Here is a 25,258-nt window from a genome sequence, read left to right on the forward strand (position 1 = left end):
ATTCAAAGGGCAATAGGGTACATTATTTAGTAGTTACCAAAAACAACCCTGTCACATTCTAGTAACAGAAGGATGAACAGCTGTGCTAACAAGAAAATGTGCTGCAGCAATTTGCATGTTTGATGGTTTTTTGCCCTAGACTAGGGTTTCAAGGTATCAATATTTGAAACGCTCAGTGTCTTACCTAGTACCAGCTATTTGTGTAGATTCAGAACAGTGGGATCTAACTTGCATTTGGGAAGCTACCAGATACAGTACAAGCACCTTCATTTAACATTTCAGAAGGATAGCTTCAACATTACTACAATAACCCTTCTCTCTCTCTCATTCTCCCCAAAAAAATATTTCATTGGAAAGACTATTAATTGAGTCTTTATATTGTGACTAAAAACACGAAATTTTGGCAAGGGACCAGAAGATTAATAAATGTTTGAGGCTTGTAAGCACAGCTCAAGTTTCCAATTGCCTAATACATAGCATTAGCTACTATTATTAAGTTTGCATGTCCAAACATCTACAGACCACAGGATAGAAATCATAGAATTGTAGGATTGGAATGGACCTCGAGAGGTCATCTAGTCCAGTCCCCTGCACTCATGGCAGGACTAAGTATTATCTAGACCATCCCTGACAGGTGTTTGTCTAACCTGCTCTTAAAAATTTCCAATAATCCACTCCTGAGGCTAGTAGTGATTGGATGTGCTACTTTGAACAACATTTACAATAGAAAGCTTATGTATTGGATTTATGGCCAAATGCAGCGCTTCCCCAAGGCCCTGCCTCCACTTCTTCTCTGCCTCCACCAGGAGCAGCAAGCACGCTGACCCCGCTCCTCCCCCATCCCCTCCCTCGCAAGGGCCAGCAGGGAGGGAGAGGAGGAGGAGGGGCAGAAACCCAGCACACTGCGGGAAGAGGCAGGGGGGCCAGCCAAATTTTTAATGGCACACTGCTGCCTGCCGGGACCCCGGCAGGCAGCAGTGTGCCATTAAAAATGGGCTTGCGTGCCGTCTTTGGCACGCATGCCATAGGTTGCTGACCCCTGATATAGGATGTAGCCTCTACAATGACAGAGGCTGGAATTTAGAGAGCTAGACCACTATGTATTTGGTAGCCTGAGGCACAAAACTCAGAGCTATCTTCACTAGTATTTGGGCAAGTGAAAGCATGAGGGTACGCCTGTATATATGAACTGAAGTCCCTTCAAAACCCACTTCTGCAATAACACCTATAAGAAATCAAGCAATATATCAGTTACGCTGAGAGGCAATTGGGGAAGTTTCCTAATTTTTAGCTGTTTAGATAAATATACATATGAATAATGGTGTAAATATTGATCACAGAGCACATCTATCCCTGTACAGCACCTCGCACAACAGGGCACTAACAGCTTACTTCTGCTTTTAAGTCCCACCTCCTATTAATCATGATCTTAAATGTGCCAACAATATTATATTTAATTAAGCTGTTAGACAAGTCTATTTTACCTGTACGCCTGGGCTCACTGGGACTGGGTACATCATATTTGGTGCAAAACAAACAGGCTGAGTATACACAGGAGTTGGCTGTTGATGACCCACCATAGAAGGGCTAGGCTGAGCTTGGGGACGAGGTGAGGTTGGTGTAGTAGAAGGCTTGGGCTACAAATAAATGAAAGAGTTCACTCTGTCAGCGCACAATTCACTCATGTATACCATGTATGCCAGTTTTACCTATGCTCAGAGTTTGCACATGGCGGTCAGATAGGAGTGGAACGGATTATGCTTCTTTAAATACAGGCATTTAAAATATGTAAATTCTTTTCACCTGATTGCATGGTGAAGTTAAAAAGACAAAGAAGAAAAGTTTATCAAGATTTTAAGATACTGAAGGCTAGTGCTAGAGTTAGTGTTTTCTGACTCAAAGTACTTCAAAGCAGAAATGCTTGCTCCTTGAGAAGAGGAGGACAGCACTACAGAAATAGCACACCGCCTGTGCGGAAGGGGAAGGCAAGGGCTAAGAGCAGCACATCATGCCTCCACATTTCCTAGCAGCACCAGTTTTCAAAGATGCCGCACACCCTCCTTGTGGTAGCCTGGATGTAACATTCACAGCTGCTGTTTCCTCACTAGGAGGAGGAAACTTTTCAAGGGAAAGGTGGACTGGCTTTGGGCCCCCTGGCAACAGCTCCAGGTCAAATATTGTTGTCAAAACCAAATTCTTGAAAGCCTTCCTAGAGGGCTTGTGACCATCTGTGAATAAGTTCCATTAACTTAAATACTGTCAGAGTTCAGAAGAATGTAATTAGGAACCAGTTTAGACAATGGGTGAGGGAGGGGATGAGAGGATATGTGGTGAAGATCTGAAGGAAATAAATATAATACAGCGTCCCAAACGGTCACTCAGGCCAGGTATTTAAGACAGCCTTCTTTATTAAATAAAACAGTACACCACATTTGGTGTAGTCTGTTTACTAAATATAGTGAACCCCCTTCAAAATGTGTTATGGTTTGATGCACCAAACTGCTGTTCTTAAAAACCCTCAGAATTAGTCTGGTACACTGTTAAACCATGAAGGAGAATTGGTCAGAGACACAAAGGGTATGTCTACACTTCAAATGCTAGCGCAGCACTGCTTTAGCGCTTCAGCGTAGACACTACTTACACCAACGGGGGGGCTCTCCTATCGCCATAGGTAATCCACCTCCCTGAGAGTCGGTAGCACTGTTTTCTACACCAGGGGTTGGGTTAGCACAGCTACATCTCCCAGGGGTGTGGATTTTTTACAGCCCTGAAAGACATAGCTATGGCAATGTAAATTCCCAGCGTGGACCAGCCCTCAGACTCAACTAGCGGAATACAGCGTACTTGACCCAAGCGTACAAAGAAAAACAATATTACTGTGCAATTACTTGAGAGGTTGTATGCCACCACATGCAATATCGCTTAATACAACCATCAACTTACTTGAGCAAAAGATCGAGGGTTGAACTCCTTTGCATTGGGATTAAGTGTTGATTTCCTAACTTGCCTAAACACAAAAACATACAAATGATTTAAAGTTCAGAGATATTCCTTCACAAACATTTCCCCTGAAGTCTTTCACAGTTCAACTGTTAGAGTTATTAAAATCCCATCACAACATAAAAATATTGTCGGATTAGGTTTTACAACTGAGAAGACTTTTGGGAAACTAAAGGGCACACAGCTAATCACACTATATGGAAAGAAAAGGGAAAAAATTCAACTACTACACTTATTTCTACAAAGCATATTTTTGATAGTGATTAGTCTGATTGACAAAGGGACAGCGTTTAGACAAATGAGTGCAGGATTAGGTGTCAGGAGGACCAGAGTTCTAGCTCGGCCACCAACCTGCTGCGTGGCTTTGGGCAAACCATTTAACTTCTGCCTCTCTTTCCTCATTTGTAAAACGCAGATATTTACCCACCTAACTCAGAGGCATTGTGAAGATTAATTCATTAACGTAAAGTCCTATATAAATACTAAGAGTTAATTTTTTCAAACAGTAGCTCTCCCCTTTGCAGGGGATTCTAAAAACTGAGAAAACACCAGATTTGCTTATTAAGAACACAATTACTCACTCAGAGGTATCTTTCTTCTCTTCTTTATCCTCTTTATCTTGTTTACTTCCAGGTCCAGATGTCTGTACACCCTGAGAGGTTACCTCTGGCCCTCGCTTCTGCTCAGAGCTACTACTAGTTGATGGAGAAATACTGGGACTATTTGATTTGCTACTGCCACTGTTTGAGTTCGCATTACTGCTGGTTTCAATGACAGATTCTTTAGCGTTTGATTCTGTTTTCTCTTTAATCACATCTCTGGATTTTTCACCTTCTCGATTTTTGTTTAGCAGTTGATCCACAGTCTCTGGGGTGGAACTTGGCTGTAACTGAAAACACTTTCAATAAATATCATCTCTATGCCGGGATACAGAAAACACATGAATTACTACCAACAATACTTATGCAATCAAAAAGGAAAATTTCCATGAACTGTTCAGCTGCAGGAGCCTGAAATTATTTTAATGGAAGATGCAAGTTTCATCACTAAAAACAGAAATAAGCACACACATGTGATGGGTCTATAAACTTAAGGAGGCTTAGATGAAAGAAGCACTTTGATGGGATTGAAGAGGCTTCCTTTTCATTTTCTAATGAATGTACAAATCACAGCAACACCTAAGCAGTACTAGACACTATTCAATACAATGTAACAGTAACACTTAATGATGAGATAGCAATTTAAGAAGCCATTTTTGCCCCCAGAGAGCTAACCGGTTCAATTAAATGTTTTAAATTAGGCTAACTATTAGACATATTATGGCATAGCTACTTTTGGGATGTAGAGGTTCTCTGGGAGGGAAGATGTGCAACACAGCTACAACACGGTTAATTATACCTGCCCCAATTGCTCGAGCTATTTACAGTGAGACACAAAAGGGTTCTGACTAGTGTTCCAATAGACAGTATCTAAATTGCTCAATATTGCTAATGCTGAATATTCTGAGACACCTAAGTACCACATACAGATTAAGGAGAGTGAGCACTGATTTTGTTCATATTGGCTTGTGTCACAATCTTATATGGATATGTTTGTTTGAATGACATTCTAATATGTACTCATTAATTTAAGGGCCTATTTTGCTATTGATAAATATGCTCAACTCCCTAACTGAAAATATAGATGCACGTCAATGGAAAAGGACGGTACAAAACTCTCTTTTTAGTCAACGCCCACATGAAAGACACTTACCCTAAAGTCGTTCTTAAATTTCTTTAAATCATCAATCTGTTTTCTATGTTCTGAAACAACTGAAGATACACCTGCCAAACATAATATACACATGAAAAACCCAAACTCCTACTCCGCATAAAACAAACCTTATAATAACTGGAGTTATGTCAGTAACATGAATATCAGTTTTCCAAGAATGAAAGAAAGATTATATCTTTGATTTGGAAAGCTGTTACTCCGATAGGAGCAAACATTCAGTAGCAATTCTAATCCAAATCACTGCATAAGAGAAAATGAAAAGCTCCCTTAAATACATTACACTTTTGGGATTTTAAAGTTAAATTTTGTTCTTTATGTGCTGAGATACTTAAATTTAGTTACAATGCAGCCTCCAGAATCTTGAGCTGTATGAAAGAGGAAAGATCCAGTAATGTATCAACCTCCTGCCCACGTTTCTAAACAAAGCAGAGAGAGAAGTACAAGCAGCTCTGTATCTCAAGGAACTGCAGCCACTCACTCTTGTTCCCCAAACTGAAATAATCTCATTTGATTCTGCTTTTTCCCCACTCTCAAATTGGTTATGTCAAATCCATGACTTTTAAACCATTTGAAGTATAGGGCTGTTACTCTTTTTATGGAGACCACAAAAAAATCAAAAACAGGTTTCTGTGCTTTATATTACTAGAACTCAACAACGGAATGACAGCAGGCCATAATTCACAATAAGGAACACACACACGTGTTAATACAACATCAACTTACAAATTTAAAACAAACAAGGAAATGCAAATGTTATAAAACTTTAATGCAAAATAATGAGGCCTAACTAGTAATTCAAAGTACAACCTGTGTGCAAGTTAACTACAAAAACTTAAGAGCTGACTGAATAATTGACTAGGTCAATGAATTTTTCTGAGTAACTCTGTTAGTTGTTGATTTCTCCACTCACATGTTATTCAGCCATTTCTAAGAAACATAACTTCTGCATTTCCTATTTTAAATTTGCCACATTAATGTAGATCTTTGGGCTTATTTTTTTCTTTAAAAAAAAGAACACTCAGCTGCTTCATTGTAGCTGTACAGTTTTGCACAACTCCACAAACCGCATTGTTAAACACACAAAAATCCTTACCACTGAAACCATGGTTATTTTTTGGCAGATCCATAGGTTTTTGTTACACCACACTCCTAGCTGTAGAGCTAAGGAACTCTGCAGTGCAATCTGTCAGACGCCAGTGCAATAATATAACCTTAAAGTTTACATTGCATATGGCCAGAAACATTAAAATTTTAAGACTAGAGACCAAACTGAAAAAAAATCTAATACCACAGAAGATTTCTTGAGACCTGTATGAGCAACCATGGAGCAGGTTATAAAGAAAGCTAAATTAAAACCATACATTTACTTTTGTTACTATGAGAACTAATATATCCAAGAAGCAAAGATTTAGTTGGTGCTGGTCCTGCTTTGAGTAGGGGATTGGACTAGATGACCTCCTGAGGTCTCTTCCAACCCTAATATTCTATGATCTTATGTATCATAAACGTAATACCTTCAAAGGAAACTCTGGTCCATTTAAGCTTGGTTAAAAACAAGTCTTTACGAAACTAGTCAACAAAAGCGTTTCCATATTTTATTTTAATGTTGATGGAATGGTTAAGGAATAATAATCCCCCTGCAAAGTTTGCAATGCTGTTCACTTTCACAGCTGCATGAACAAAAATTCTTACTTGTAGAAAGCTGAAGCAACTACTTAAGAGTCACTGTAATAAGATATTAACTTCACTAGTTGATACTGGCATTCGTGCTTACAATTCCCTACATTATGCTATAAATATTTAAGGGAACTTTTAGATACAAACCTTTGCTTTCAGGTTTAGTAAAGCTAGGAGAAATCTCACTTGGCTTAGCATTTTCCTTGTTTCCAGTTGCAGAATTCTGCCTCTGGTCCTGAAGCCTGGAATCTTTAGCTAGAAATATAATTTCAATTCAAAGTTACTTTCAAATATATATATTATTATGTATAGACACACACCTCAAAGAATATGGCAAGAACTCCAGGGGAAGAAATATTTGAGAGAAAACTTTAGGCCAGAAGAGAACATAAGAAGAAGAAGAGGAAGCTAACAACCATTTTACATTTACGAAAATTCTGTGAAAGGTGAGCTGCAAAGGAAAAAAATAGGCTTAATTTTTTTAAATACTTTATGATGTCTAATGAGAACCTGGGGAAAAAAATGTGCACTTTGTTTTCCATTAGAAATTCAGGGACTGCCTGGGCTGAAGGACTATGGTGACTGGAGAACTAGTGGAAAGAACTCACAAGAGTCAAGTGAAAGATTTAAACAGTTTGGATAAAGAAAGCCACTGTTAGAAAAATGAACCACCTGGGCTCTTCAGTTAAGGTGTTACAGATGTTTGGGAGTTCTGAGACCTTCAAGTATTCTGCTAACAAAAAATGGATTTTATATTGCTGATATTTTGGGCACAAGAAAAGGCTGCAAATTCAATTTTTTAAAAATCTTTTCAGGTTACCTTTAACAAAAGTATGACAATAACTGTACGCTACACATTCTGTTAAGAGAAGTACAGAGGAATGGGGAGAAGATTTTTAGGCTTGGTCTACATTTAAAATATACGTCAGCAAAGCTACATCAGTCAGAGACATGGAAAAAAACCCACAACCGTGACGGATACAGCTATGCCAACAAACCCCCCAGCACAGATGCAGACAGAAGAGTGCTTCTGCTGGCATAGCTAACATTATCCAGATGTGGTGTTCCTACACCAGCAGAAAAAATTCCTTCTGGAGGTGTATGCTGCATCTACAGTGGGGGCTATGCCATCATAGCTATGCAAACACAGGCTCTGTCGTGTAGACATAGCCTTAGTCTATCAAAATGCTTTTCAGCAGCGTTGCAGTGTAAAGATACCCACCCGGACACTCAAATATCATGAAACTGACTATATACAGTGGAATACAATGCAATCAAATGCACAAAACATAGGAGAGATGTGTAGAGTCTGGGTCAGTATACTCTTTCCCCTCACTTAACACTAAAACTGAAGAATTTAAAGTATCAGGACAGTTTACCTTCACTGGATGGGGTAACTGCTCTATTGGATGCAGGACTGGCAGGTGTGGGAGATGCAGCTGGGACAGGCATGGCAACTGATTCAGTAGGAATAGTACCAGCTTGCGGAGAGGACAGAGCTGGCCCAGTTGCAGTACTTCCAACACTGCTCTGTCTTGGCGACCTAGGCCTGTGTGTTTTAGGGGATAATCTTGGAACTAGAATAAATAGAAACAATAGTTATAGGATAGCTGAGCCCCTATAGCTGTTAAGTGCTTAAAAAAAATGAAGCCTAAGAACATGCTTTAAAAATAGTTAGTGCAACAGAATACAGTTACTGAAACCCTGTTTACCTTTCAAGTACATTTTAGTTCTTTATAATGCAGCATTTCAGATTACATGTAGGATTTGTCCGCAGAAAAAGATTCCCTCAATACACAATCACTGCCCTGCAGTCCTACAACGAAGCTGCAATTCCAAATCGGTCCAACCGCAACAGCTCAGATTAACACACAGTTTCAGGCACAGCAAAGCGGTGGCCCTCTATACAAACAAATGTAAAACACTTTTTTAAAAGTGACTGAGGGACATAAGTATCTTACACATGACTTGCTTTACATGCTCCTCTTTAGAGATCGATGCCTACTGGAAAACTGAAGTATTCCACTGGGACAGATACTTATATATAAGATTTTCTGTCACCCCAGAAGTTCTATAACTAAGAAGAAATATATGCATACCAGAATAAATATTCTTTAGGAGACCACCTGCTCCTCCTGCCTATTCTTCACCACATATTTATAATCTGCTTTGACACTGATCATCTTGAAAGCAACTAGCTGTGATGCCTGAAGATTATGACTTCAAGTGAGACAAAAGAAAAAGGACTAAAAAAAGATCCTGTTTTCATGTAAATAGCCCTATTGTATGTTAATAAAAGAGAAGAAAAACCACCAAGGAGAGTGACAGAATTGTTCTGAAATAGAAAGCTTAAGGCAGCAGGTCTAAGAAATAGCCTTAGACTATCAAAACATGGCTATGCATTACAAAATGACAATCTATTCACATATTCTTTCATTAGAATAGTGTCTCCATTGCACAATTTTCTAGAGGTCTAGTAGCGCTAAGCTTCAAGCTCCAGACTGTATCTCACTTGCTGGGGGCTGACTGCTGCTAAATCACTAAGACACAGTCCACACTATAAAGGAGTTTAAAAGCCTCTAGAGTAGACATTCAGTGTCATAAAAATAAGCTTTAAATACTATCCCTTCAATTAAGAGGCTGTTAACTGAAAATTCTGATTGAAAGAATTCTGAGCTATAACAGAACCAGACAGACCTACTTGTACTGACTATACACAGTAATCCTGATTTATAAGAATGGAAAGGAAGCAATTTAAAACCTAAGACAGTTTTAAGACAAACATGTAATTTTGAATTCCCTTATAAAGGCTTCACCTTAAGTAGAATTCCAACTTTTCTTGGCCTATCACTCTTACTTTCCTCTCTACCCAAGGTTCTTGTTCATATACAACTGCACATGAATTCAGTCACACAGCAGTTATTGAGGTATAGTTGTGGGAGTGGGGAACACACCCCATTACTTGCCTCTTCCAATAGCTTTCTTAAGACCACACTTCCTTTCAGCTAACTCCTAGGCATTTTCCTTCCTTTAAGGTATGTTTAATTGCAGCAAACAGTTGATGGAACCACCCCTTTGTAGTTAAAACAATAAAATACAATCATTTAGCAGACCTGATGTTTATTCAAAGGCTGAACTGCCTGGAAGTTGAAGATTCTGCTTAACATTAATATTCTAAAAACATCCCTGGAAAGCCATCTGCAATAAGCCATGCTATACCTACCCCCACTGACAACTGATGACCACGTCCCACCTGATGGGCTGCCTCGTGCTGTAGAAGTAGATGCTTCCCCTGGTGCATTATGAGACACAAATTCTAAGCCACTTGAAATTGTACCCCTACCAGTAGAGACTCTGTGACCTCGAGGGTGCCGTTGTGCCTTAGGAGACATCCGTGGTGGCCCTGGGAAGAAGAACACATCCCCACACTATGAATACCTAATATTTCTCTTACTTTAAAGTTTAGCTAAGTTTAGTATCCATTTTTGCAACTGGATCTAAGCTCCAATTCCAGTAAGCTCTAGTAGGACAATGAAGTCAAGCAAGTTAAATAGGACTTGACCATAACCAGGGTTCCATGGGTTCAGGGCAATTGGACACATGGGTGAATATTACTTGTCCAATCAATCTAGGAATCCTAACTTGCCAATCATCTTGGTATCTGAGCTTGAATTCACTAGCAGTTACAAGCTTCACTAACCTTTAACAAAGAAGTTTTGCAGCACCAATTTAATTCCAGAGAAATTTTAAATTCAAGAATTATGTGCATTTTAAATATTGCTTTACTGTGACCTGGGCCAAACAAACTAGTCTACTAGCTTCCTCTGGAGGAGTGTTGAAATCTGAACAATCAAATAACATGCTTCATTCCACACTTGTTGAATCAGAGCAGCTAAAAAACCGTGGAACTTGCATGCTGGATTCTCACTATTTTATTTAGTCAATAAGGCTAGCAATGATAGCCAAAAGCAATGAAGGAAACTCCTGTGGGTATGTCTATTACCATCTTCTTTGAAAGAGATGATCTTGAGATTCTATCAGGCAAATCACGTCATATTAGTAATTGATTCAGCTGATCGGAGACTGCTGTGTCTCTTACTGAAGTTTCTGTTGAAATACCTATTTTGAGGGGCCATCAACTTTCCAGTTAGTGCACTGGTATGCAGTATTGTCTATTTCTTTACATGATTTGACTATGAATCTCACATTCAGGAGATGCCCATTACCATAATAGTGGAGTGCACCATATATAAATTTAGTTCAAACACTTCTCCATGTATAACTATGAGATTGAAAAATATGATCCTTTATATGTACTGCTAGCTACCAAAGGTATACCACACTGCTGTCCCACTGATGTAAGCGTCAATTATGTCAATATTTTCTATAGGTTCATTTTTAAAGTAACACATTCTAATCTCTTTTCACAGTGCACTTTTATCAAAAACAGGATTTGGGGATCCGAGAGGAAGCAGTTGGAATGAGTCTGGTTTATTTAACTGTTGTGTGTGGTACAACATGACAAAATGCTTGAGATTTTTACAGCGATCCTAAAAATAACATTCCTAAGAAAGCCTTCTAAAAAACTACGAGGCCCTGTGTGTTGCTGTTTGCTAGATAAAGACACTGAGCAGCGTTACAAAGCTGAGCTGATTTCATACCAACTCGGGAAATTTCACAGCTTTATATTTTGTTTTTGTAAAGTTTCTTTAAATAAAAAGGTTAATAGAAATAGTCTGATAAACTAAAGTTAAACACAAATTATAGGTTAAGTAATGAAGAGGAAAAACAATTTTGTAATTAAACTCACAAAGGAGTTAAACAAAGACAAACAAAAACATGAACAAATTGTGGTATTGTACCTTCTGCAGACATGCGTTTAGGCATAGTAGAGACAGGAGCTGGAGAACCATGAGCAGAGGGGTGAGACGGGGGCCTGGACGGCCGCGAGGGGGGCCTGGAGGGCGGCCTTGTAGGGGTGGCTGCCCGAGGTGGAAGAGAGTTGGGACCTGACTGGTAGCGAGAAGGTGGGCGAGAGGAAGGAGATGGGCAAGGCGATGGCCAGGGAACACCTGACAGAACAAATGATATGAAGGAAAGTATAAAAACTAAAGAAAAATTATGTGGGGAAAAAGGTAAACAGAAAAAAAAAAGTAAAATATGACAAAAATGATTTTTCATATAATTAACCCTGTGGGGACAAATTCCTTCATTTCTACAAGTGGTAGAATAATCCCTGTTAGGTTGTTTTCCCCTCGTTGTGACTGGTCAAATTGAATGCCTGAATGTCTCATGAGCTCCCCAAAGGGTTAATTTAGGATCTAAAAATACTACTGAGGAATAGATAGTTAAAGCTTAATCTGTTAGCCTGTTTCTATACACATTTCTCCGTACACATTTCTCTAGATAAGATGCACAAATAACTACTAAAGGATCTCATACAAAGATTCACATACAGTACTGACTATGCAAGCTATTACTTTTCAAACTTAATGACAATGAGCGATATCAACTACAGAAAATATTTCTTTACAAAAAACAGCGGTGTTCAGTGTCTGAAGTCGGACATTTGTGCCCCTACCACTTCTGTCGAGGGCTTATTTAAAATTTGTTTTTGAAACAAAGCAACCAACTTCACAATTTAAGAACATAATGCATAAACTTCTGACTGATGTGCATTCAGTAAACTCATACAATGAACAATACAGGTACAATATGTAGATTTCAAACAAAATTTATATTGTTTGGGCAGTAGTTGAGTGCTGCAGATCAAAATGTTTAAAGGAAAAATATTTAAGTAGTAAACATCACTTACCTTTATCTAGGTATTGCCCACATCTCCTCCCCAGAGCGTCACACTTGAGTAATTATGTGCTGTTTTATTTCTCCACATCTTTAAATGTTAGGTTTTAAAAAAAAATAAAAGTATTCCAACGAGGCTGGTGTATTACTGAACTCAATAAGCAACACATGCCAACAACTGAACGTCCCGTTCGCAGCATATAGGACTCAATTAGCTCTGTTAAAGGAAATAGTGCTGCACTTCGCTCAGTTACAGATTATATATATAATAAATTATATATATATGTAAGTACACAAACGTACACACAGCCAAAGATACTCAAGAGTATTTATCTGGAGAGAAAACTTCTAGAGAACTTCCCTCTCTATATCCAGTTGTTTTACCTTCCTATTGCAGACCTTAATCACGCCACACTAAGTCACACTGAAATCAATGGGAGCCTTTACATTGCCTTCATAGGAAGTTCGTTTGGGTCCTCATACAAGAGCGCAACGTGATATTTCTTCTAATACTGCTGCCTCTTTCCCAAGACGCACCAGAGACTTGTGTGACATCTGGAGATCAGTACTTCGACTCTTCTCACACCCACCCACAACACAAAGCTGATCATTGCTAATTTAATATGTACAAGACTTCATGTAACACTACAGAAATGTATATCAGTCATCTAAAGGTTCATCTTCCTTCAAGTTTAGGATGTTTTAGCAGAAGGTAAACAAATTGAGTTCTCAGCTGCATGAAACTATCCACAATATAGTTGAGTAACTATTTAAATGTTCATTATCAAATAGCAATAAAAGGTTAAACCAAAGTGAAAACCATGAACTCTATATACTAGTCTGACTTATTCTTGGAAAAGGGAACGTCAGTTTTTGCTATTTTAGTTGTATGATTGTTTTGTGGTCAGTATTTCACATAACTTCATAGTGGCCACATTTTTAGAAACAAGAACTCACTCAATTAAGGCTTGTTGATTTAATTGAGATACTTGCCTCCATTAACTACTCTTTGGTCTGCTCCAGAATTAGGACTAAAGTCTGAAGTATGGGATCCAGATCTTGAAATTGAGGGGCCCGATCCAGACTGTCCAATCCTTGGTGAATTTTGTCTGCCTCCTCCCCAGGACAGGACATCTCTATTTCGTTGTCCAGTTGGAACATACTTGTTTTCCCTGGAACAGAAAATTCCTTTCAGTGTTATAGCCAGAGATGGAAAATAAGAGATTATCTGACCATTCAAAGAATGAATAAGCTTTACTTGTATGTACCTTCCCCTGCAATCAAAATAAAAGTAAATCCTACACCTCCTAGTTCAAATTTTGTACTCTTTTAGTGGTTAAATTTCAGAACAAAAAGAATATTTACATACACTACATAGCTGTTGATACTGTATTTAAGCCCTCACAGTGTGGTTTCTATAATCCTACAGGACGCTGGATAATTTAATGCTGAATTTTCAAGGTTTTCTGAGGCATTTTAGATGCTTTGATACGTAACATGCAGAGCCTACATTGCTATTTCCTTAAGTCTGTGTGAATTCAATACACTGATTACACGGTTTCTCCCCCACTCTCCAACAATTTGTCTTTTCTTTTTAAAAAACAGCCCAATAACTGGCAAAGACAAATAAATCTCAATGCATAAATTACTACTGTACTACGTTTATCTTTAACATACTACGAGTAGTATTTTTCCCTTTAAATACCTAGTGTTCACACCATGTCCTTCTCGTTCACTTGCATTTCTCTGAACAGCAGTATATTTTTCTTCTTCTGTCCGGTCATCATTTTCCAAGGCAACCCGAGCTTTGTATTGGGCACTTGATTCAATTTCTTCTGCTAACTGAGCTGCTCTTGCTTCCCGTTTTAAAAATTCTTCTGAATTATCCCTCTCTAAGGGCACACTAAAAGATACAATGGGAAGGCAGAGAAAAATATATTTGAAATTTATAAGCCTATAGATAATCCATAAAAAATACATTTACATAAAGCTAAGTTTAACAAACCCACAAGAGCAAGAAAGCAGTTCAAGATGAAATGAAAGGTTGTTTGTTTTTTAACCTAAACATTACTTCTAATTTTAGAAATTGACAAAATTCGAAGTTATTTCTTTGCCAACCAAAGTCCGAGTTCAAGGTGCAGCATTTCCCCCAGGACTAAAGATGTCCCTCGCCACTACTGTCAAGTAAGACTCCAGTTTTCAACACTGTTAAAGATGTGAGATTTAGCTATCAAGATCTGAAGCTAAGGTTGTTTCTCCTTTCAGTTCAACTCTAAAGCTGAAGCTCTATAACTGGAATTTCCAGAGAAGCCAAAGGAAATAAGGTGTCCAACTCCTTTTGAAATTCAGTGAAAGTAAACCATCTAACTCCTTTGAAAATTCCAGCCTTAGATCTTTGGCTTTTGCTGTTATGACCAGTGGTTACTGGGAATCAGAGGCAGGGAACTGGAAATCAGAATCCTGGGCTCTATATTTTTTACTACCACAGACTTGTCATGTGACCTTGGACCTCACCACTAACTTATCCATCTCTCACACTGGGTAACTATACACCTTTTCAAAGCACCTACAGTTCTCTGAATGAAAGTGCTACATGGAAGAAGAGTTGTGCATATTCAAGCTGTGCTAGTAACTCATTTTTAGGTTCACCGGCAATTAAAATAAAGTTTTTAAATTTCATTTCAGGTTGATCAAAACAAGTTCAATCTGCAACTAAATACTTCATTTTGATTTTGCATATTTTTAAAAATAAAGTTGAAATGTTCAAAACAGAAAGTTACTTTGAATTGGAAAAAAATAGAAACAAAATGTTTTTACTCCCCCCACTCCCCACCCCACCCCCCAAAAAAAACAATTTGGTGAAAATGGCAAAAATTAGCTAAATGTTTTGGTGATACCAAATCCACATTTTTTGCCAAGACAAGTATTGGTTAAAAGTTTTGCCCACTTCTAGCACATATGTAACAGTTAGAAGACCACTGAAATGGCAGAACAAGGCAAGCTGTGGACTGTCCAAGCAGCCTTAACCTGCAATTTGTTTTATTCAAGAAACAAAACAAAACAAAAAAAAAAAAGAAAACAGCCTGTTCTAATTCCCATTTTATTTTTTTTTAGAAAATGATACTGTCAGGTCATTTTATAAACTGTGGTAGGGTAGTGCTTTGTTTTGGTTATTCTGGCACCTGAAATATCTTCTTTAGAAGCATGAGATCATTTCCTTTCCCTCATTTTCAGGTTGGCAAACCAAGTTTACTCACTAAGCTCCAAAAAAGGCAGCAGCCCTATCAGGCTCTCTCAAGACACCCACCAGTCCTTAATTCATTTAAGGATGCCAGAAACAGATAAATTAAATACAAATTCATGTTTGTATCAGTAGCACTTAGAGACTCCAACTGAGGGGCTCCAACTGTTCTGAGCACTGTACAGACACATAATGAGTAACAGTTCCTATCCCAAAGATCCCGCAGTGTAAACAAATAAAACAGAAGGTGAGAGAGGATACAGGCACAGACAGCTATAGTAACTTATGTAGATCATACACCAGGTCAGTGGCAGAGCTAGGAATACAACCCAGGTTTCCTGAGTCCCAGGCACTGGACCACAACATTTCTAAAGGAGAAGTTACTCTCCTTGCGCTGGTTTCAGAGGAACAGCCGTGTTAGTCTGTATTCGCAAAAAGAAAAGGAAAAATAACTGGCGTTCTTAAAGATGTGTCCCCCCTGTGGGTGGCTCCACTTCAGGGCACCTGTGCTCTGTTCCTTTAATCAGAGATTTCTGCTAACTGCCCATTTGGACCACGTAGGTGCCCCACACATCCTTGTGCCCCATGCCCAAGCTATCTACGGCTGTACGAGCAAACCACACTCAGTTCCTTCTCCACCACAAAGAAGAACAAGGGGGACTGAGGTTGGGTAGTGGAGCAGCCACAGGAACACATATCGTGCAGTAACTAGAGTTCTCTGAAGATGAGTAACCTCTGCTTCCTTTCAGTGGTGTCCTGTGGCTGCTCTTCAGGTGACTCCTGAGCAATACCCCCAGTTAAGGAGGCACGAGGTTCAGAGCAGAGCCAGATACAAAAGAGATAACTGCATTGCCTGCAGCAGCATTTGATTTTGCCGCTGGCATGAAGTGTATTTATTAGAAAAAGTATGAAGATGACCAAGTTGCTCCTCTACAGATGTCTGCAATTCGTACCTCCGTAAGTGAGGCTATAGAATTAGGTAGTGGTCTTGTGGAATGTGCTATCATTCTCAAAGGGGGCTGAACATGAGTTTTATCAAAACAAATCTTAATGCAAGCAAAGACCAACTTTGATAACTTCCGTTTTGAAATTACTGAATCCTTGTCTGTCTGCAATGGATACATGTAGTTTAGGAGATCTTCTAAATGGTTTAGTCCTATCAAGACAGAAAGCTATGCCTTCCTGACAGTTAGGGTATGGAATATGGCTTCTGGAGTACTCGAGTGTGATTTTGGGGGGAAAACTGGGAAATGAATGGCCTGATTACCATGAAATTCTGAGGACACCTTTGGTAAAAATCTTGGATGTGCCCATGACAACGCTTTCTCTCCAGTGAATATCATAAAAGGCGGCTCGACTGTCATTAAGACCCCCAGTCTTCCCACCTTTTGGGCAGAAGTGACTGCTCCCATTGACAAATCTAATAAAGAACACGTAGCTAGTGGCTCAAAAGGGTGTTTCATAAGGCAATTAAGTACTAGGCTCAAGTCCCAGATCAGAGTAGGATCTCTGATTTGTGGGGAGATATTCGATAAACCTCTTAGGAATCTTGCCACAGTTAGGTAAGCAAAGCATGAAAAAAACCCTATGGGTGTGTGAAAAGCGGTTATATGCTGCTAATTGAACCCTAATGGAATTCATAGAAAGACCCCATGTTTTCAGTTCCAATAGGTAATCCAATACCCTGGGAAGAGGAGAGCCAGTTAGAGAAATCTGACGACTGTTATACCAAAGATAATATGGCTACCATTTCTGGGGGTAAGTATTTCTTGTAGATTCTTTTCTACTAGTTAATCAAACGTGTTGTACCTCTGACAAACCGAATATCTCTATTCCCAAGAACCATTGAGGAACCATGCCCAGAGCCTCAAAACCTGTAGGACTGGAGTGAAGTGTTGGACCAGCATTCTGGGTCAGTAGGTGAGGACTGATCAGAAGCTTCCAAAAAGGGCGAGATGCGATCAGTAGCAATACCAGATCCTTCTTGGACACATTGGTGCAATCAATAGGACTATGGCTCAATCTTATCTTGTTGAGAACCTTTAACAGTAGCAGTGTTAGTAGATATGCATACAGAAGTGCTTTCACCCATGAAATGAGGAACATGTCTCTGATGGATTGGGGATCGAGCCCCCCTCCAGAGCAATACCTGATGCATTTTGCACTGGCTGCCATAGCAAACAGATCAACCTCCAGGAACTCCTAGGCTATGAATATCACGTGGAGGACTCAAGTTTAGTTCCCATTCATAATTTAGGAAGAAACATGTGGTGAGGTTGTCTGCCATGGTGTTCTGAATACCTGGCCTGTAAAAAGCTGAGATGACTGGGGTTGGCTATGCACGAATTCCAGAGTTTTATCACTTCAGCACAGAGAGATGAGGGAACATGTGCCTCCCTGATGGTTGATATAATACATGCATACTACATTTTCTGGCATTATCTTTACTGATTTCAATTTGATTAATAGTAGACAGCGTAGGCAAACATTTTTGATGACTCAATTCCAAGATTGATATGGAGAAGCTATTCTTGTAATGACCGCTTTCCCTGTACCTTGTGAGGTCCCAGATGTGCCCTCCAACCCAAAAGTGAAGCATCTGATGTTATCGCTACAGTAGGGGGAATCTGCAAGAATGGAACACCTGTGCAGATTTTGGTCCTTATCCCAGTGGACTGATCATAGAACCCACTGTAGAACAGACAGTAACAGGTCTAGACTGTGTTCTCTTGGTTTGTAAATCGTTCAAAGCCATCCCTGTAGATCTCAGAAGTGTAGTCTGGGATGCTGCACTACAAAGATGCATACAGACATGTCTCAGCAGCTGAATACAATCTCTTACTGTTACCTAGCACTGCCCTGAATCTTTGAGATGAGATTGACTAGGGAGAAAAATCCGCTGGACAGTAGGTAAGCTGAGAGCCAGAGCTAGGCATAAGCAGACTAAGCAATTGCTGAGGGCCCCAAGCCGCTCAAGGGAACCCCCAATTCATTATTAATATGTTTGGGAGGGCCAAAAAATATTCCTGCTTAGGACCCCCAACAGGCTAGTACTGGCAGTGGGTAAGCACTGCCTGTCACTGCATCCAGGGAAGCTCCTACAAAAAAGCTCCTAGACTCTGTAGTAGAATCAAAATGGACTTTTCTAGGTTTATTTGAAGGCGCAGAACTTCCCGAGAACACATGATCTTTACTCATGTTAACACTTCCCAACACAATCTGCCCTGATCAACCAATCACCCATGTATGGGAAAATGATTATACCCAAACAACGTAGGTGAGTGGTAATCACTGACAGAATCTTTGAAAATACCCTCAGTGCTGAAGATAGGCCAAAAGGGCGTATCGTGTATTGGTAGCTCTCGTTTTTTAGAAAACAAAAACCACTTGTGTGAAGGGTAAATGGTGACATGAAAATATGCATCTTGTAGGCCTAGAGTTGCAATCCAATCTCCTACTACTAATGAAGGAATTATTGCTGCAATTTCTGTTGCTTTACATATTTGTTTAGAGACCTGAGGTCTAAAATTGGCCTCCACCCTGCATTCTTTTTTGGAATCAGGAAGTACTCTGAACAGAATACTCTTCCCCTGTGTTGCACAGGAACTGGTTCTATTTGCTCCTAAATGTAGAAGAGAGGTCACCTGCTGCTCTAGCAAGTGATCATAAGAGAGGTCCCTGAAGAGGGGGAAGAGAGATTTGAAACAGACAGTGTAACCATATGTTATAAACTTCCAGGGTCCATTTGTCCATCATTATATGCTCCCATGCATCCTGAAAATGAGAAAGGAGGCATCTGAAAGGAGGAAAGGAGGCAAGAGGCTGCAGCTGTAAGAACTTGTCAGTTGAAATGGTTGAGACTCTCTACCAACCCACCAAAACTGTCGCTTGGAGGACACAGAAGGATGAGAAGATGTAGCTGAAGGAGGTTTCTTGGGTATCTTAATTTCTTTGCTGGGGGTTCAGAGGGTTTAATATACATTGAATACAGGTCTGGGCGTGTTCTTTGGGCTACCTGAGACCTACTAAATCTCCTTTTCTTTATAGGAACGTAAATCCCTAGGGATTGCAGCATGGCTCTTGAGTCCTTTAAAGTGTGAAGAGATGTATTTGTCAAGTCCAGAAAGAGCTTGCAAGCATCAAACGGTAGGTCTTCGACAATACTCCGAACCTCTCTTGTAAAGCCCGGCCGCTGTACCCAAGACACTCTTCTCATGACCCCTGCAGTGGAGAGGGACCATGCTGCAGTACTGCCACCTGCAAGGCGGCCTGGAGTTACATCTTTGCCAGGAACTGAGCTTGTAGAATGGATTTAAACTGGCCCCGATATTCTTCTGGTAGATGCTAACTTATAAGACATTCAATTATATTAAGTGAAATAGTCGCATTTTCCCACAAGTGCTGGACGGTTTGCTATCCTGAAGCGTGGCTGAAGCATAAGATTTACAACCAAAAAGACTGAGCCTGTGGTGGGTCCCTGCTGAACAGGGTGGGCTTCAAGTTATGCTGTCTGCCTCGTTCATGAACAGCCTCCACTACTAGGGAATTCAGAGCTGGGTGAAAAAACAGGAAGTCTGATTGTTTCACTGGAACATATTTTTATCCTCCCTCTTGAACATAGGCAATGTGGCAGCAGGGCTTTGCCAAACCATCTGAGCGGGCTCCACAAGAACGTCCTTGACTGGAATGGCAATTTTCATAGATGTGGAAGTGTGTAAAATATCTAGGCGTTTATGGTGGGACTCCTCAACCTTCTCCAAGAGAGTCTGCATGTCAGCAATCCACATCATCAGGTTCTGAAACTGCCTGAAGTCATCAGTCATAGGAGGTGGGGGAAGCATGACAGCTTCATCAGAATAGCCTCACGACAGGAGAGGCAACTTTTAAATCACGGGAAGCCTAGCATTCCTGAGCAAAACTGGCAAAAATTTAACCCCTAAAAGGAGAAATCTCTTAACTATACAACTACCTCTATGAATAAAAAAGGGGGGAGGGAGGTGTTTGGTTTTTTTGATAAAACGAAGAGAAGAATTGTTCCACCAACTGTAACACTATAAGGTAAGTAACTATTTGAGAAAAAGCTAAATATTACAGAACAGGCACACAGTAGACTCCATCTCAGGCCAAAGGGGCTTTGCTCACACAGCCCCAGATAGCCTTGGCGCATTCACAGGTCAAACAGGCACAGCTATCAAACATCTCCATCAAAGGTGCAGGTGCCCCTGAAGTGGAGCACCCACAGGGACACTGCTCTAAGAAGCACTTGACACTTCTGCAGCAGACACTAAATCATTTAACATCTTTCCCCTTCCAGTCACTAAAATGCTGAGTGAAATCCTGCTTTCCAATTTCAAGCAGAGCTAAAATTAACATAACAGCTCACACAGCACTTAATCCAAAGACCATCAATGACAGAGCTCAAATGGAGCTGCTGCTACAAACAGAACACAAAATACTACCTTTAGGCCACAACAACTTTTTTTAAATTCTTGACAAAGGAGTAAGACTTAAACACCTAGAGCACAAGGAATTGGTCCTCCCATCGGATAATTTCAGCTCTCAAATATCATGGCACTCTCTCTAGAGCAGGGGTTCCCAAACTACGGTACACTTACCCCAGGAATCAGGTGTAGCCGTGTTAGTCTGGATCTGTAAAAGCGTCTAAGAGTCCTGTGGCACCTTATAGACTAACAGACGTATTGGAGCATAAGCTTTCATGGGTGAATACCCACTTCGTCGGATGCATGCCAGGAAGTACCCCAGGAAGTACACAAGACATCTCTGGGGGGTACACAGGAGAAATTGTGTAATGGTGGATTTCCTCTATTAATTATTTTATTTATTGCATTTTCATAATAGGCTACTTAGAGCTTTAAAACTATGGGAATTTATTATATAAAATATGGTAGTTAATTTACATCAAGATGTACCAATGAGAACACAGATACACTGAGGTACAGAGCCCTCACTTCCAATCACCGTACAGCGCTGGTTCAGTTGCCCAGCAACTGTCCATTCTACCTGAGCTCAGAACCTAGTCAGGGGTATTTTCAGTTGTATATGTTGCACTATAACTATATCTGTTTGTAACAGTGAAATATGGACAGATGGCTAAAGACAGGTAGTGTTAAGAAGAACACACAAAGTATCAGTGATGAGAAGGGATGGGATACATGGTCAGCTGGTAGGTCTGGAAGGAGGTATGCAATAAAAAAAAAGTTTGGGAACCTCTGCTCTAGACAAAACAAGCTTGTCAAATGGATGTGGAAATCCAGCAGACATTTTAAAAATATGAACATAACTTCTATATGAAAAAATGCCTGTCCATGCAGCACTATTGATGGCAACCTGAGAAGGGGTAGAGAAAGTGCGTTTTCACAGTCTGTATCAAGGAGAGGACCAGTAAAAGTGAAATGAAGGTGAGAGCCAACACACAATTGCCTACCTATGTTAGGCATTACCGAGGTGCCTACCACCTTGATATACAACAGTTTACCAGCACAAAAATCAATCAAAGATGTTTGTTGGCATGTAAGTATCTAGTTTATGAAGTTGTTGAAGAACAGCTGCAAACGTAAAATAAGTATTCAAACTCAGGAACAACAGAATCAGACAATGAATCCTTTGTCAGAGACTTTTTTTTTTTAAACCACATTCAAACAACAGGAATTTAGCATGTTCAAAGAAAGCAAGCCTTCTTCCTCCTCCTCCAACTAAAATCCCCTACAATTTAGTGGAAGAAATACAGAGCCAATTTTGCTTGTGTTGCTCTTGCAATGACTGGGAAACAATGAATTTTTCCCTTGAGATTTAAAGCCATCTTTACTTTTTTCGTCTGCTCCCATAGCTATCTATAGGGGAGACAGACACAAGAGAGATATTTAAAGTTCAAAAAAGTACAGAAGGGTTACAGCAACAGGGTCAAAGTTTTGTTAAATAAGGCTAAGAAAGTTGTGAGTTTTTTCTGGTTCAAAGATTGAGAGGACAGTTTCTTAAAAGTTGCAGTCAGTTGAAGCACCATTTAAAAAAAACAAAACCACACACCCCCCCAAAAACCCAAAACCAAATTTGAGTAGTACTGCAACCCTGGGTGCCACATTGCAACACCACTCATTAAAATTTGGTCCACCCATCCCTCTGCCATGATGGAAGGGCACACAAGCCAAATTTGAGTGAGTGACATTGTGACCTGGCACAGGGAGATCACAACGCTACTGAAATTTGCCCCAATAGTACAAAGTTACAGTGTGTATCATTTGCATTTATCACTTCAGAAAGTAGGTACAAATTCTGCATCTAAATTTATAACCTGAATATTAATACAAATCTAAGAACAAAATATTTTGGAACTTACGTATATGAAGATAAACTGCTGTCATAAGTTGACACTATGCCATAATTTTCTTCATTGTAACGAAACATGTCATTAGGATCCCATCCATTAGACTAGAAGAAAATGAGGTTTATTTTTCAAAATGACACTGGAAACATTTCCCTAAAATTTATGGCTCTTGCCAGAAATTTTAAACTTTTGCCCTTACTCCTGGATTTACCAATCAGATAGTGAAATTATAAACCCAAAACAGTATCTAACACATATTTTACCCTCAAAACCCAGTATTGCCGCTAGTGTCTTGTCATTCCCATTTGGCACTATATTATGTACTGGCTTACATTAGCCAAAAGCTTCGATTCCTTTGCAGAAAGTGGCAATCAGATGCATCCATTTCTGAAATATGGAATAGTGTTCCTCCCTGTGGCAAGTACCGGAACTTTTCAAATGCACTATCAACACAAGTATCTAACAGGACACCCTCCTTGATCTCACACAAAAGCAACATAATCGCCCCATTTCTTAGTGAAGTGTTGTGTGCCACAGTAACAGCTTTACTAAGATTTTGTTACTTTTACAAAACATACAGTATGTTTACTACAATATTTTTATAAATATTTAATAGTCGATGACCCAATAAGGTGGATATATAGAAAGAACAGGACCTATTTGAATATTAGTGTTCATAAGGTAAGTGATCTCCGCAACATTACAGAACAAAGATTTCTTGAACCATTATTGTTAGTCTCCTCTAATCTACAATGCTAATTTCTTCTTATTCTTACATATTAAGAACTTTGTGTCCTTTAGTAAAAGGATGCATTATAGCATAGAACTAGTCACTACACCATACACAGCAAATCAAGACAACGTAATAGATGTAGAAACTCATTCAAGACCAGTCTCCATCAAGTAATTCAGGACCCTCAGAGACAGTGTTTCGGCACTTCAATTAAACACCACCACAGTGGTGTCCGAGATTCAGTTATTCCTTTTAAAATTGTAGGAGAAACTGTGATATCCATTGGCAAATGATGAATTTTCATGACAATACATGTTTACACTACACAGCCATGCTACTTAAACAGTTTAGCTTAAACTAAAATTCCATTCTAGACTGAAATTAAGGGACACCATGGGGCAAAACAACCTGTTTTCTAGAAAAATTTCAATGTATAATAAATTTTACTTACAACATCTGTCTCTAAAGCCTCAAGCTCCTCAGTGGTAGTGGTCTCGCCTCCATCCCATGGTTCAAGGTCCTTCTCTTTGTGTTCACCATTTACTTTAACACCAATGGCTGAATCAGTAAAAGCATCTACAATCGAGATGCACATTTGGTTAAACAAAGGAAAACACAATACACACAGATGTTTGAGGAATAACCAAATGTAAATGCATTATAAGTAAAGTACACTAGCATGATCCAAAACTGTCAGAGTTAATATATTGAGAATAAATTCAAAACTAGGATGTGTTAAGACTTCTGTTTCTGAATCGTGTACACTTGTATACAAAATATGTTTTAGTTATGATGCAATTACTTAGTTTCAGCTAAGTGTCAGCTAACACTGAAAACTGAAAGGTAGGCGTCAGGAAAGAGTTGTTGTTGCCTTTGATTTAAGAAAAATCAAAGAGCATTAACATTAAGTAGGAATATGCCTTTAATCATATACACTATTGCTTCAAGACAGTAACATCATTGTTCTAAGAGATAAAAATATTCACTGATGTTTTTAACGTACTACTTGAAACAAAAATGCTGTTGAATACAACTATACTCTAACATATTACAGACACCAAAAAACATTGTGCAGATTTACTCACCCCTAAGCCCAGAATGTCTAAGATGTGTCTTAAATTATACCTCCCCTCTTTGACTCAATCTCAGTTTCTTCCATTTGAATGATTACTTGACACCCGTGTTCACACCTTTACAGTCTCTCCATAAAAGAGCCCTGCAATGCTTGGAATTATCCATTAGCTTAATATACCAGTATTACAATGTGAAGCTGCTGAAAACACATTTTTCTAGAAGAAGCTTGTTTAAGTAGCAACTTACCCAAATTACATAAAATTCAAAAACTCTCTACGCACATTCAACAACTATAAAACTAGAGAACTAGAAACATATGAAACTGTATTATGAACATACCACTAGGTAGGTGTACTGAGCTACTCCAATCAGTAATTGGATCATGAACTTTTATTTGCAGGCTCATTTATGTTCTATTCAAACCAGACTGTAAGAGTACATTTAAATACTTTATTAAAAATGATGCCATTCAGAATTAAGACAGCCAAGCTTTAATATTTATGAACTAAACAAGCTCAAAGCTGCCTGCAGATTCTTAAATGCATTTTTAAAAAAGGAATTACTTTATAAACCCATTTTTTCATTTTGTAAATGACTTTCAGTCTAGTTTTGAATC

The 25,258-nt window shown here is 39.3% G+C and overlaps 1 protein-coding gene across 12 annotated transcripts in view; it reads right to left on the bottom strand.

Annotated features, from left to right (window-relative positions):
• ATXN2 (ataxin 2) overlaps positions 1–25,258 on the bottom strand; it is a 75,840-nt gene that overhangs the window by 27,269 nt on the left and 23,313 nt on the right. For 8 of the 12 annotated variants that reach the window (XM_048820908.2, XM_075120090.1, XM_048820903.2 and 5 more), the window contains exons 7-18: positions 24,020–24,144; positions 22,848–22,939; positions 13,958–14,155; positions 13,246–13,424; positions 11,313–11,522; positions 9,674–9,853; positions 7,830–8,027; positions 6,598–6,705; positions 4,753–4,823; positions 3,582–3,889; positions 2,944–3,007; positions 1,485–1,637 (exon numbers count right to left, since the gene is read on the bottom strand). In XM_048820908.2, coding sequence (XP_048676865.2) covers positions 1,485–1,637; positions 2,944–3,007; positions 3,582–3,889; positions 4,753–4,823; positions 6,598–6,705; positions 7,830–8,027; positions 9,674–9,853; positions 11,313–11,522; positions 13,246–13,424; positions 13,958–14,155; positions 22,848–22,939; positions 24,020–24,144 — 1,886 coding nt within the window. Of the gene's footprint in view, positions 1–1,484; positions 1,638–2,943; positions 3,008–3,581; positions 3,890–4,752; positions 4,824–6,597; positions 6,706–7,829; positions 8,028–9,673; positions 9,854–11,312; positions 11,523–13,245; positions 13,425–13,957; positions 14,156–22,847; positions 22,940–24,019; positions 24,145–24,653; positions 25,143–25,258 lie in introns of those variants that run through there. The other 4 variants (XM_048820919.2, XM_048820912.2, XM_048820917.2 and 1 more) reach the window with 4 other exon arrangements.

Source organism: Caretta caretta, chromosome 15 (genome assembly GCF_965140235.1).
Source record: "Caretta caretta isolate rCarCar2 chromosome 15, rCarCar1.hap1, whole genome shotgun sequence".
Taxonomy (NCBI): domain Eukaryota; kingdom Metazoa; phylum Chordata; order Testudines; family Cheloniidae; genus Caretta; species Caretta caretta.